We start from the raw sequence: 13,443 nt of genomic DNA on the forward strand, positions 1-13,443 counted from the left end.
AACTATATACAATCATTAGTCACATTTTTTAAAAAAAATATAAACTGCCGTCTTTTTTTTAATGAATTTCCTACTAATTCCTATATTAAAATAACAATAATTGGCCGGGATATATATATATATATATATATATATATATATATATATATATATATATATATATATATTATATATATATATATGCAGTTACGAAATGTTGGTATAATTTGCCATTAATTAGTGACTTTCCATTGTCTCAAATATTATTGCCAAAAGACACATCTTTTCATTTTCTCTAATCATGCCTTTTTATAAATGTTATATATATCTAAATATACATGCATAGTTTTTACTATTCATTCAACCAAAATACACCCTCCAAATTAAAATTTCGATTTTTTTCATTCTCATACTCTCAAGCATGAAATTCCCAACTGCAAAGAAGCCTAACATTGTTCATGCCCTTCCTACTGAAATTATTATTGAAATTCTTTCACGCGTTGGTACTGCAAGTGCTCCTGATTTATTTGCATGCAGATTGACGTTAGTTTTATATTTATAACTTCTTTTGTTTTGACGGGATATAAATTTACAATTTAGTCATCTTATGAAATTAATTTGTTTTTCAGTTGCAAGGCTATTAATAAAATGTCACACGATGAGAAGATATATAAGAAGGTTTCTTTCGAACACCTGTACATGCGTTCTTTGCGTAATGATGAAAATAAAACAAAGTTTTTTGATTTGTGCTTGCAATACAAGAACCCAGAAGCACTTTTGCGTTATGGCATGGTAAAGTTGTTTACTTTTGATTAACGAAATTTTATCGCATGTATATTTTTTTTATTTATTTAATTATGAACATAACTAACTATTTTTCTATAGGTACAGTATTTTACATATGTGTTGTTAGATGAAGGGTTGAAAAACATCGACTTGGCACATTCAAAGGGTAATGTGTTGGCCACATATTTATTGGGACTTTTGCTTATATGCAATATAGATGAAGAGCGCAAAAAGAGGGGTGTATCGTTATTACTAAAGTGTTTTTCACCAGTATCCAATAGATGAAGTGGTTCAATTAAGAGGAACTTTACGAGATATGATGGTGTCCCTTTGGTTAAATAATAGCATTGTTCGTGAGTCAGATGAATTGGTAAAGTGTGATCAAGGGCACCTTCATGCATATGACAACATTGTGGACAAATGGGATTACTTCGCATGGGGTCCTGATGATCTCAATAATTTATGTGATGCATACTTATGTAATCGCGAAGCAGCCTTTTTTCTACGCTTGCTCCACTAGATTTTCTTAGATATGAAATAGTTATTTTAAGTTTTTGCTTTATATAGATTTGTAGTTTAATTTTCAATTGTATTAAGGTTGTTTTCATAATAAGAGTTTTAATTTCAATAAGATAAGTTTTTATTAATCTTATATATTTTCCATAGTAAATGACAATCATTTTGTTAAGTTATGATGAACTTATATTCAGTTTGACCATATATCAAAGCAATCTATATATATTTAGATTAAACACTAATAATAAAAAACTTATAAATGGTTGATTTAAATTTCAGATTTTGTTGTTTATTAAGGCACACTTATAACTGTTTAAGTCTAAATAACGTTAATTTAAGTAGTTGGCTTATTTAAGATTCAAATATATACTTACCAAATAAAAGATCTTTTTCTCGATTCTAAATCAGTATTATATATGGAGTGAATAATTAATTTGTAAGTAATGTAATCAAATATATTATTGTTACGCCAATCATTTAGGTAAAGGTTGTGCATTATATGTCTTATATTTTTTTTATCTATACAAAAAAAAATTACGATTTGTGGGCAATGATTTTACAAGAGATATACTTATGTCACCAATGATACCATTTTTCGTAATAATTGTATTTTAGGAATATATGGTTTATTCAAAGTATAAATAGGCTAAATAATTAGTAATTGATTAGTTGATTATCTGATTTTAGGAATATATGCATCGATTTGCGAATATATGTCCTATATTTTTTGAATCTCAACTTTAATTCAGAAGGAATCATGATACTATTATTTTTTATTTAATAACTGTATTTCAGGAAGATATGGGTTACTCGAAGTTAAAATAGGCTAGATATGTTATTAATTAGGGCAGTTTTTGATATGATTTTGAGTGATTTAATGATTTAAATGAATGTAACAACTTATTATAAGCAATTAAGAAATCGGTGATTAAGGTTGTCATATCTAAAAAAAAAAATTCGATTAGGAAGTCGGTGATTAAGATTGTCAATGATTATGAGATATTCATATTTTAGGTAAGTAATTCCTAAAATCACTGTACGAATATATTCAAATCTTTTTTATTGATTTTTAGTTAATTCAGAAGGAAGAATCATACTATTATTTTTAAAAAATAAAGTAATAATGATACAATTATTCGTAATAGTTGTATTTCAGGAATATATGGGTTACTCGAAGTTAAAATAGGCTAGAAATATTATTAATCGATGTAGTTTATGATATGATTTTGAGTGATTTAATGATTTAAATGAAAGTAATAACTTATTGTAAGCAGTCTTATAATTGGTTATTAAGATTGTCATTGATTATGAGATATTCAAATTTTAGGTAAGTAATTCCTACAATCACTGTACGATTATATATAGATAATTTTTAGATCTCAACGTTAATTCAGAAGGAATCATGATACTATTCTTTTTTTTAAAAAAAGTTTATAATAATACAAATTTTCCTAATAATTGTATTTCAGGAATATATGGTTACTCGATGTTAAAATAGTATATCTTATTACTTGATGTAGTTTATATATTTTTGATGATTTATGATTTTTTAAGGTAACAACTTACTATAATCAATTTTATAATCGGTGATTAAGATTGTCATTGATTATTAGATATTCATATTTTTCAATCACTGTACGAATTGGGTCTTAGATTTTGACCAAATCATTTCCTTAAACAGCTTCATATTAACGTGATACATATAATAATTCTTTACTTCACTTTATATAAATACACACTGAGCTCTTACTCTAATTTAATTCATATTTTTACGAAAACCCGTTTATTCCATCTTTCACTATAATATTTTCCTACACAAATGGCATCCCGAAATGATGACCTGTTAAAAAATAATTAAGTTTCTGATTTGGTTCAGGGAACAAAGTATATCACTATTGAAGGTGGGTGTAAACGGTTTATGAGAAGCCAAACTTTATGAAACAATTGGAAGCTGGTAGCATTGAAATGATTTTGATGGATGTGCATGTAAGTGATCTGTAATTTATTATATATATAGTATTTGTATTCGTTTCTTTTACTAATAGTCAATATATTATATATGTGTTTATAGGGTACAAAATACATGCCAGTATTCGAAGGAACCTAATTGTGCTTTTTGGCCTAAGATTGAGGAAGGAGGATTTAGACTAGTTCAAATTTTTTGCTACGTGATAATGCTGGATATATAGGAGCTAACTACGCAACATAAATTCACCATATCAATGAATTATGGATCGTCTATAATAGACTGCAATCCTTTGGATATCCCACTATATGGTTTTGAATTTGTTCCATTTGGTGATATTTTGGCCAAAAAAAGGTTTATGATGTTTATCTCATTGGTATGTTTAATTTGTTCTATAATCATTTCCTTTATTTCTATGATTTTTAGTTTATTTTGAAACGTACACCTTAAGTTGTAAGTTTTTTTTAAACTACATATAGATATAATTGGGCAAGTGAGTGCGTATGGTGAACTAACCAAGACCGCTAAATCGAGGTGCATGACTATTGAGCTGATGGACACAAAGTATGTGTATATACATTATTATTTATTGACCATCTTTTTTGGGACAATTTTTTTTTTATTTAAACTTTAATATAACAACTTATGAAATTTTTCATTCGTATTTCTAATTAGGAATGACAACCTAACATGTGTTCTAGGGCACTATGCTGATGAGATGATAAATTACATAAATGCTGAGGGAGCTAATGGTGCAATTATAGTCATCTTACAGTTTGCAAAACGATGTATAAAGGTAATTCGTACTTTTATTTAATCCACGCTTAGATTTGAATTTTCGTATTAAATATGTATTAGCTTTTTCATTTTCGTATTAGATTTGTATTAAATTTTATTTTCGTACTAAATATGTATTAAATATGTATTGAAGAATCAAGAAAAAGTAAAATAAAATGCACCACTTAATTTTTTTTTCCGAATATTTTAAAAAAAGTGACTAAATTGTATATTTAACATAACTACTTCGTATATTTTATACGTATATTAGATTCGATTTTTATTTTAAATTTTATTGTGTTATAGATATTAATTTGTCTATCTGTTTTTTATAATAGGTGTGTTCGTGTTCAAAATTCTCGATATGCTTCAAGATGTTCATTAACACACAATTATCTAATTATTGCTTTTAAAGATAGGTAAGTTATATTAATTTTCAATTTAATAGATGAATATCAGCCACATTTAATAATTAAACATTTATATAATTAAAGTTTTAACGATGATCAATGTTATATATCAATTGCCCTACTTAACACTCATAAATACAACAAAATAAATTTCATACAAGAATAATATAATCCTTTGTTTTATCATGCAACTATGTATTAGAATATCATGTAATTATATGTTATCTACCACAATAATATAATTTGAGATTCTGTAACTACATCTAATTATTTGTATAAAACAACATATTCATTAGCATGTCAATATAATTGTACTTAACCATGTAGGTGAACTATGAATATGAGTTTATTTTGTTCCCCTAATCAATATCAAATACAAATAAAATTTATTACATTTAAAATTAACAACAAATTACATCGCTTTAAAATTAATTACATATAGCACTAAACTAATATTAGGTGGAATAAAATAGTTACCCATTCATAGTAACCAACATGGTTAAGTATTATTATTTAATTTATATACCAATTAAATATACGTTATGGATCACATAGTAAGCATGTATTGATAGTATTAATATAAATGTAATATATGTTGTGTCATATAAAGTTAAAGAAATTATACCTGCGTTTCAGCACATATCACCAAATATGTAAGTTTCGAACTCTATGTTGTTGCATGATATCCTATAAATATATTTATATATTAGCTATTAACTTTGTTTGTAAAATAAGAACATATGAAAGATTGATTATATAGATAAATGGAAAATGATCTCTTGGAAAATGCATTATTAATAAAAAAAACTCATACAAATAGTAGGAACATACAAAATGCATACACATTTAGCACGATTTGTCTAGGATTATGCTACATGATTGTTTTGCAGCATGTGTTGCAAACTCACAAAAATATTCGGCCAACTAACTCAATCGACGAATGAGAGTGATGACTTTTTGAAGCAAGAATATGTAAAGTATTTTCACATTATGAACATGAAATGGAACTTTGTCTTTCATGCAACAAATATAATTAACATCACAAGAAAAACTAATTATCCTTAGTACACTTTTTCATTTCTCAGGCTTGTGTATGGTATGCCTAGCCACAATAGAGACATAGATGTTTGGGTATAGTTGGTATTACGATGGATGCAAGAATGTATGAGTGGAGTGATTAGGGAAGATGATGTATCCGGTGTAGAAAGGAATGTAGTTTACGTAGTACAACACCAAGGTATTTATATTTCTAATTTACCATTACAAAAAGGAAATAACATTAATTTTAATGTTAGTTTCAATAAATTACACATTTTATAGTTTAATAGCTAATTTTAGAAAATTCTTATAGATTCAAGATAAAATTGATTGTTGCTATAAATCTGGAGATGCTTTTATATGTGTTGAAAGAAGTGTCCAAATTGGTTGGTAGAACAGAAAGAAATGTGCCTCTCAAAATCAGGTTTTTATCATACAATATCTAATTATCAATTGTTGTACATGGTTTCTTATGTATTTATAATACTATCGAAGTACATGTAGAAGAAAACAATGAGTTTCCTGAAGAATCAAAAGTTACTGGGAAAAGATTTTTGTTTAAGGTCACTCTGCCATATATAATGGCGTTGATCAAAATTATTCCTACACTGTGAATTCTACGTCCGATGAACCTGAATTAATTAACAAGTGGATTGAACTTTATGAAAGTTGGAGTATTTGATTGATACACAGATTTTACAATTTGTTTCATTATCTATCATTATGTAAACATTAATTGGTAATTACTTATGTACACTTATTTTAAACAGAACTCTATTGTTGTGAAAAAAGAGAGTGAGGCGAAAGTGTGCAAGAATGTGAAGAGAACGGGTAATAATTAATTAGTTTTTCAACTAATTTCTTCTACCCACATTTATGTAAATTTATATATATATATATTATATATATATATATTATATATATATATATATATATATATATATTATATATATATATTTGTTTAGCATTTCTAACAACCATTATTTTTTCACCATATTCAATAGGATATCTCTCATTCGGAGACAGTCTTCTTCTCTTCCACATCACACCACAAAAGGGCAACATTATTTGATAACATTCACCCTTAGGGATGCAGCTTTCAACTAACAAGAAACTCAAGTCTGTTGTGCCTCAAGAAGAGAATGACAAGATGGAGTCTGGATAGTTCACCTACATTTCTAAACAATTTGCATGAATTTATTAAGGATTTGGTTATTCTCCTTTACAATCATTTCAAAACTTTTGTGGTTAACACATGATTGTTTACGCAATATTTAATGATATATTTGATTACCATATAGGTTTTCCTCACTATATAATGTTTAAGCAAATATTGAACATTACATAACATTTGTTAACCTAACTATTATAAATTATACATAACCATATATATATATATATATATATATGTTATATATATATATGTGTATATATATATATATGTGTATATATATTATATCATATATATATATATATTATATACATTATTATAATATATATATACATATACATATATATATATATATATATACATATATTATATAATATATACATAATATAATATTATAATACATATATATATATATATATATATTATATATATATTATACATATAATATTATAATATATATACAATATATTATTCTATGATTGACGGCTTTAGTATTACATGTTATGTATATTATTATAAGGAACCGTAAATAAATAAATTTAGGCTTAAATAAATAGTTCGTCTTTATAATTCTTTGGTATACATTATTAAAAAAAAAATCATTTTGCGGTGATATAAACTATATGTATGTATTTTGATACTAATGTTATATATTTTAAACATCATCTTACACATTTTTAACAATGAATATTTAATTAAGTTAATAGTAGACAACATATTTTATTAAAGGAAAACAATATCAATTATTATAAAATAATTTCTATAACAGACGTTATTATTCCTAAATAAATAACTATACAAATTTAGGAAAGTTCTCCAAATGCACATCAAATCAACATAATTAAAAGGGCGTAATTACGGTTATTAGTATATGATCATGAACATTTTGTTTCCAAATGTGAGAGATATTGACAAGCTTAATACTAGGAACTTATTCTTTGATTTATTCGAAAATTATTTGAAACATTCCTATTATATGATATTCGTAATAACCGTTGCTCACATAATATTTTAAGGTACTTTAGATCACATGTGTTAGAATATGGTATTATATATATGATAAGATATAAAACTACTAAGGAAACTTTAGCATATTAGACTCTATATAATACCTCCACTCCATTAAAAACGTACATATATTCTTCATGGTCATTTAGACAAATTAATCATATAGTGTTCTTATCCTTCAAATTACATCATATTCTTATGCGTTAATATAAAATAATTAGAGAAATGAGTTCCTCTAATAATAAACGTGTAAAGAAACTTTCAGATTACGGAAAAGAAAACGAAATTGGTGGCAATACTCCAGTTGTTTGTAACAATTCAAATCAACTTCATGATGCAAAAGTTGCTATGCAAAGGAGGAAATCAATTTTGAACGATAAGCGAAGTAGAAGCCGGTTAAATCTTTCAACTGAAAGAACTCCTTTACTTGACATTTCTAATGGTAAGTTGATTTGCAATTATTTTTTCAATATATAGTTACTTACTTTAGACATAGTTGCGAATTGACATTAACTAATTCATATTATATTAAACATATTAATTCCAGGTAACAATAGAGATAATGATCTACATACAAAGACAACGTCTAATACAAATGATGATGACAAAGTCAGTAGGGGAAGGAGGAAGGGAAGCTAGATTGAAAATAAAGGAAAGCACAGGAATTGAGTGTACCCATCTTTTATCTCCTGAAATTGATATTCCTAATGGTATGTATTATTGTAGTATAACTGTATAGTATAATTTAGGATTACTATGTTGGCATATATTTTGTGGATACATTTGTATTAAAAATACTATTCTTATTATTATGTACACCAACGATTCATTAGGCCCATGTTTCATATGTTGTATGACTAATGGTTTTTCCAAGTTGTTATATTTGTAGTGTATATATTTTCTAATTATATCTTGCTTAGTCATGATAGTAAATATGCATCGCGTATTTAAAATATGCAAACATAAATTGTTGAATTCTATTACTATTTCCCATATATATATTAACATTTTCTACTCCATCTAAAATTAAATCAAAACAATGATTCAAGAAGATATGAAACAATATAAACTACTTTCTTACATTTTTTTTATTCATATTGTGAAAATTTATGGAATAATCAAACATTGACTAAACAAATAAAGTTATTCATCATGAAATGTCCTTACTATAACATAAATAAGTCAAGCTAATTGAGTACATCTTTAATTTATCATGTATATAAAGTATATAATTATTAATAATTATAAAGAGGAAAAGAGAAGACTACCTTATTCATCTCACATTATTTCTTCAATGGCCACCATCCTTTGCATCCAAAGCAAACTCTCGAAAAAAACAAACATAGCTTATGTATTTAACGATATTTTTTTATGATTATTTATTAATTTATTAAATCATAAATATTATCAACTACATTTATAAAATCAGAACATAATATACAATTGAAAAAAAATTACTTTTAAGGATATACGATTAAGGATATCAACTACTTTTTTAAGGATCAACTACATATTATCAACTACTTTGTTAGCGATATGTTTTTTAAAAGCATTTATGATTATTTATTAATCTATTAAATCATAAATATTATCAACTACATTTATAAAATCAGAACATAATATACAATTGAAAAAAATTACTTTTTAGGATATACGATTAAGGATATCAACTACTTTTTTAAGGATCAACGACATATTATCAACTACTTTTTAAGGATATACGATTCTATAGCTATATCTATAGATAGATATTTCATACATTTATAAATTACTTTTAAAATGATATTATTTTTACGATATTATTTTTTAAATGATATATGATTATTTACTACGATATTATTTTCAAAATTATATATTATTATTTATTAATCTATTAAGTCATACACATCATCAACTAAGGATCAACTACATATTATCAACTACAAATTATTTTTGTTCAATAAATAAATCAACAATTTGCAATCAGTTAGTGAGATGAAGCAGAATTGAGATTACTTGCTTTGGTCAACTTTATCAGCTATAATTCTGATGAACAATTTTGGTTGATCATCAAATTTGCTCTCATCCATCAATTAAACTCTTATTTCAATCTAATTTTATTCAGCGCCTACAATTGAACAAAACATTAGCATAAAAAAGACAAATTCAGTTACATCCATTTTTGAAAGCAATATAGCGTCGGAAAAGTCGTGATCATCATCATTTTCAAAATTTTGGAGAGAGAGAAAGACGCACATCTGTAAAAAAAATGTTGCATGCGAGAAATAATATTATAAATTACTTTTAAAATGATATTATTTTTACGATATTATTTTTTTAATGATTTATGATTATTTACTACGATATTATTTTTAAATTTATATACTATTATTTATTAATCTATTAAATCATACATATCATCAACTAAATTTCATAGTCATTCAACATAAAATACAATTAAAAATTAAATATTCAGATAATAGGATATTAAACTAATTTTTTTTTGGTGACATGCATGCGAGAAATAAAAATATCTTGAAGCTTATATTTAACAATAAAGCACTTAAGGATATACTTTAGTTTTTTATTCTACGGTTTTTTAAAAGGTATAATTTTAGATTGATTAATTAATGATATATTCATGAAATAATATAGGAACTAATTAGTAAAAATTCAAAATTTAAATGGTATTATGATATTTCTACTTAATTTATATTTCGTACTTTTTGTGACATGCGTGCGAGAAAATATACGATTCATACATATAAATACGAAAAAAATTAATTGATGATATGCATGCAAATTTAATTGTAATTTTAGATTGATGCATTAATCATATATTCATGAAATAATATAGGTACTAAATAGTAAAAAAGAAAAATTTTAACAATATTACACAATTTACAGTTATACTTTATATTTCATAATTTTTGTGCTATTTGGTTGCGAGAAATGTAGAGTCAAAACCATTTAATACGTTCATTATTTTAAAGGATATGTGATTTTTTTAAATGTATTTAACCATAAAGATTATCAACAAAATATATATAGATCAACATGTAAAGTACAAGAAAAACACAAATTAGATATTCAGATATCGTAATATTTTCAGCTAATTCTTTTTTCTGTCACATGCATGTGAAAAAAATATCTAGATTCATACAAAATAAATACGAAAGAAAAACAAATTGAGGATATAGATGCATGTTTTTAATTTACTGTTTTTTAAGAAGAGGAAATTTTAGATCTATAAAATTATCATATATTCATGAACTAATATAATTATTAATTATAAAAAAAGCAAAATTAAATCTTTAAAACCACTACACCTGTAAGTAGTTGAAATCTGATGAAATAATTCGTTTCTTCAGTTCTTCATCAATGGCAATCAACATAAAATCCGGTTTGCATGCATGTGAAGAAAACTTCCGAAATTTAATTCCCCAATTTCTAAATCCCCTTTTCTGATATTAAATCATAAACCTTATTAATAACCACTGTTTTTTCTCACATTTCTTGTTGTCTTCTTTGTTAATCGAATTTGTTTTTGCTTGTAAATAGCTTTAAATAATCTGGAAAATATAGAAGCAAAGGAAAGTTGCTTTTTGATGAGAAGATGTTCATGCATGTTCGAGAGAGAGGAAATGAATGTTCGAGAGAAATTTGAGAGAGAAAGAGAGAGAGAGAGAATATGAACGGTTCTAACAATGAGAAAATGTATTGTTTTGGTGCATTTGGTTTTGATGGATTTATGTATATACTTAGGTTTTTAAGGTTTATGTTAGATAGTATTAGGTAGTATAAATAGAGTATTATAGTAAAGGTTATGCTTAAATGGAATGTATAATGGGTTTAAAACAAGTTATATATATAATTGTGTATTTATATTGGGCTTGGAAATCTTATTATAGTAAAGGTTATGTTTAGGTAGAAATGTATAATGCGCTGTAAAACAATTTATATTATTATAAGGCCAATTTAAATAAATCACTTTATGCCTAAATAAATAATTCGTCGTAAACTATTTATAAATCTTGTATACGATTATAAAAAAAATTAATAGTTACGGTGATATAAGTTATATGTAGGTTAACATATGTTTAGGTATTTAAGGTTTAGGTTAGGTAGTATTAGTAGTATATAAGAGATATATTAGGGTTATGTTTAGATGGAAATGTATAATGGGCTTTAAAGCAAGTATATATATAATTATATATATATATTATTATATATAATTATTATATATATATAATATATATATTATTATATATAATATAATATAATATATATATAATATATAATTATATATATATATATATAATTATGTATCTATATTGGGCTTGGAAATCATACTTTGTATTTACAAATTTTTTGGAGAATATAGAAATGTCATGTCCTTCTCATTAAGTAGCATTCTAAACATATTTCATTCATAAGTGTTATTTTATGTAAACTAATAAATATGTTATTATCATCCATTCAATATTGTTTCATACATATTTAAGAAAATTGTTAATTCATGCTAAATTTATATTATTTTATTTGTAAATTAACAATATAAATGACTTAATGTTTATGTTATTGAGCAAACGTGGAATTTCAAAGTTTGCTTTTAGTATACTACACCTTAATTATTCTTAGATGTTAACTATTTTAATTTGCTTATTACTATACTTTGACAAGAACAACTTACTATAACATAAGTAGAATTATAACATTAATTTCATTGAACGTACATATGAATTCAAAACGAATCTAAATATACGTCAAATTTATGCTATTAACGTGGAAACATTCTTACTTTAGTTACCACTCATTCACTCAATCAACTGTTATCAAAAGAAGCTCAACAAAAATATGCAAGACAAAAGAGGAAGTTTTATTATGTTAGAAAAGCGTGCAAGATTTACGCGTACCTCTGCTCCTATACGATCACGAAATAATATGCCCACGCCAATCAACTTACCTCTTAATGGATCTTCATCAGGTATAAATCGCAATTAGATTAAGTAATTAACACGTATCATCCAACCATTTTGGACAATAATTAGTTATCCTTTTTTTTTATATATGCAACTAACATGTTTATGTCTTGCCATTATAAGCGTTTTCCTCAACTTATGGATTCTCTCCTTTATCGTCGATAATTACAAACTTCTCTACTAATTCGTACGTAACTCCGATTCCTAATGGTGAGTGTATATAGTTTCTTTTACTTTGAAAACGTATTACTTGCAAGATAGTAATGTAACATTATTCTTAATGCAGTATTTTCGACAAGTGTACCATCTTCAAGTTCACAAGATATTAGTTGTCATGTGGACATGACAACTCAATCGCCATTAAGTGCTATAACACAAATTAGTATCGGTTTGTTTATACTAAATTATTCACTTATTGATTGTTAATTTGTCTAATAACGTTACTGTATAAACAATCTATTAATGTTTTGAAAAATTATGTGCGTTAGATAAAGAACATGCATCAAAGATAGCAAGGCACCAACGAAAACTTATAATTGAAGAGAAACGAAGTTCTGGTAATAAATTTAACTATTAGAAATATGTCATGTTTATACTATTTCAGTTTGGCATAGTATGATCATAAATATATAAAACGTTGTGACCAACTGACATCACCTATTGTCGCTTGACATAGCGTCTACGCCATGTTCACTGTCAACGGAAGTTATACAACCTATGCGATTATGCAGTTCATTTAGATCAAAGACACGTGTAATCCGAAGTAGGCAAGTCCTTGAATCGGTTTCAAAGAGAATCATTCCAGGTATGTTATAGTAAATATTAATTAAC

At 25.4% G+C, this 13,443-nt stretch overlaps 1 protein-coding gene across 1 annotated transcript; it reads left to right on the forward strand.

Annotated features, from left to right (window-relative positions):
* The first annotated feature begins 400 nt into the window (after positions 1 to 400).
* On the forward strand, positions 401 to 1,285 carry LOC130589832 (F-box protein At2g35280-like). Its single transcript, XM_057391428.1, has 4 exons — positions 401 to 522; positions 609 to 771; positions 865 to 931; positions 1,047 to 1,285. Exons 1-4 carry the CDS (start codon positions 401 to 403, stop codon positions 1,283 to 1,285), a joined length of 591 nt encoding a protein of 196 aa, XP_057247411.1.
* Positions 1,286 to 13,443: the final 12,158 nt, after the last annotated feature.

This window comes from Beta vulgaris, chromosome 8 (genome assembly GCF_026745355.1).
Source record: "Beta vulgaris subsp. vulgaris cultivar EL10 chromosome 8, EL10.2, whole genome shotgun sequence".
In the NCBI taxonomy this organism is placed as follows: domain Eukaryota; kingdom Viridiplantae; phylum Streptophyta; class Magnoliopsida; order Caryophyllales; family Amaranthaceae; genus Beta; species Beta vulgaris.

Bases quoted from the DNA above. Each gene is read 5' to 3' on its own strand.
- LOC130589832 (XM_057391428.1), top strand. From the start codon at position 401: ATGAAATTCCCAACTGCAAAGAAGCCTAACATTGTTCATGCCCTTCCT. The intron at 772-864 runs GTAAAGTTGTTT...ATTTTTCTATAG, and splicing joins CACTTTTGCGTTATGGCATG to GTACAGTATTTTACATATGT. The intron at 932-1,046 runs GTAATGTGTTGG...AGTATCCAATAG, and splicing joins CGACTTGGCACATTCAAAGG to ATGAAGTGGTTCAATTAAGA.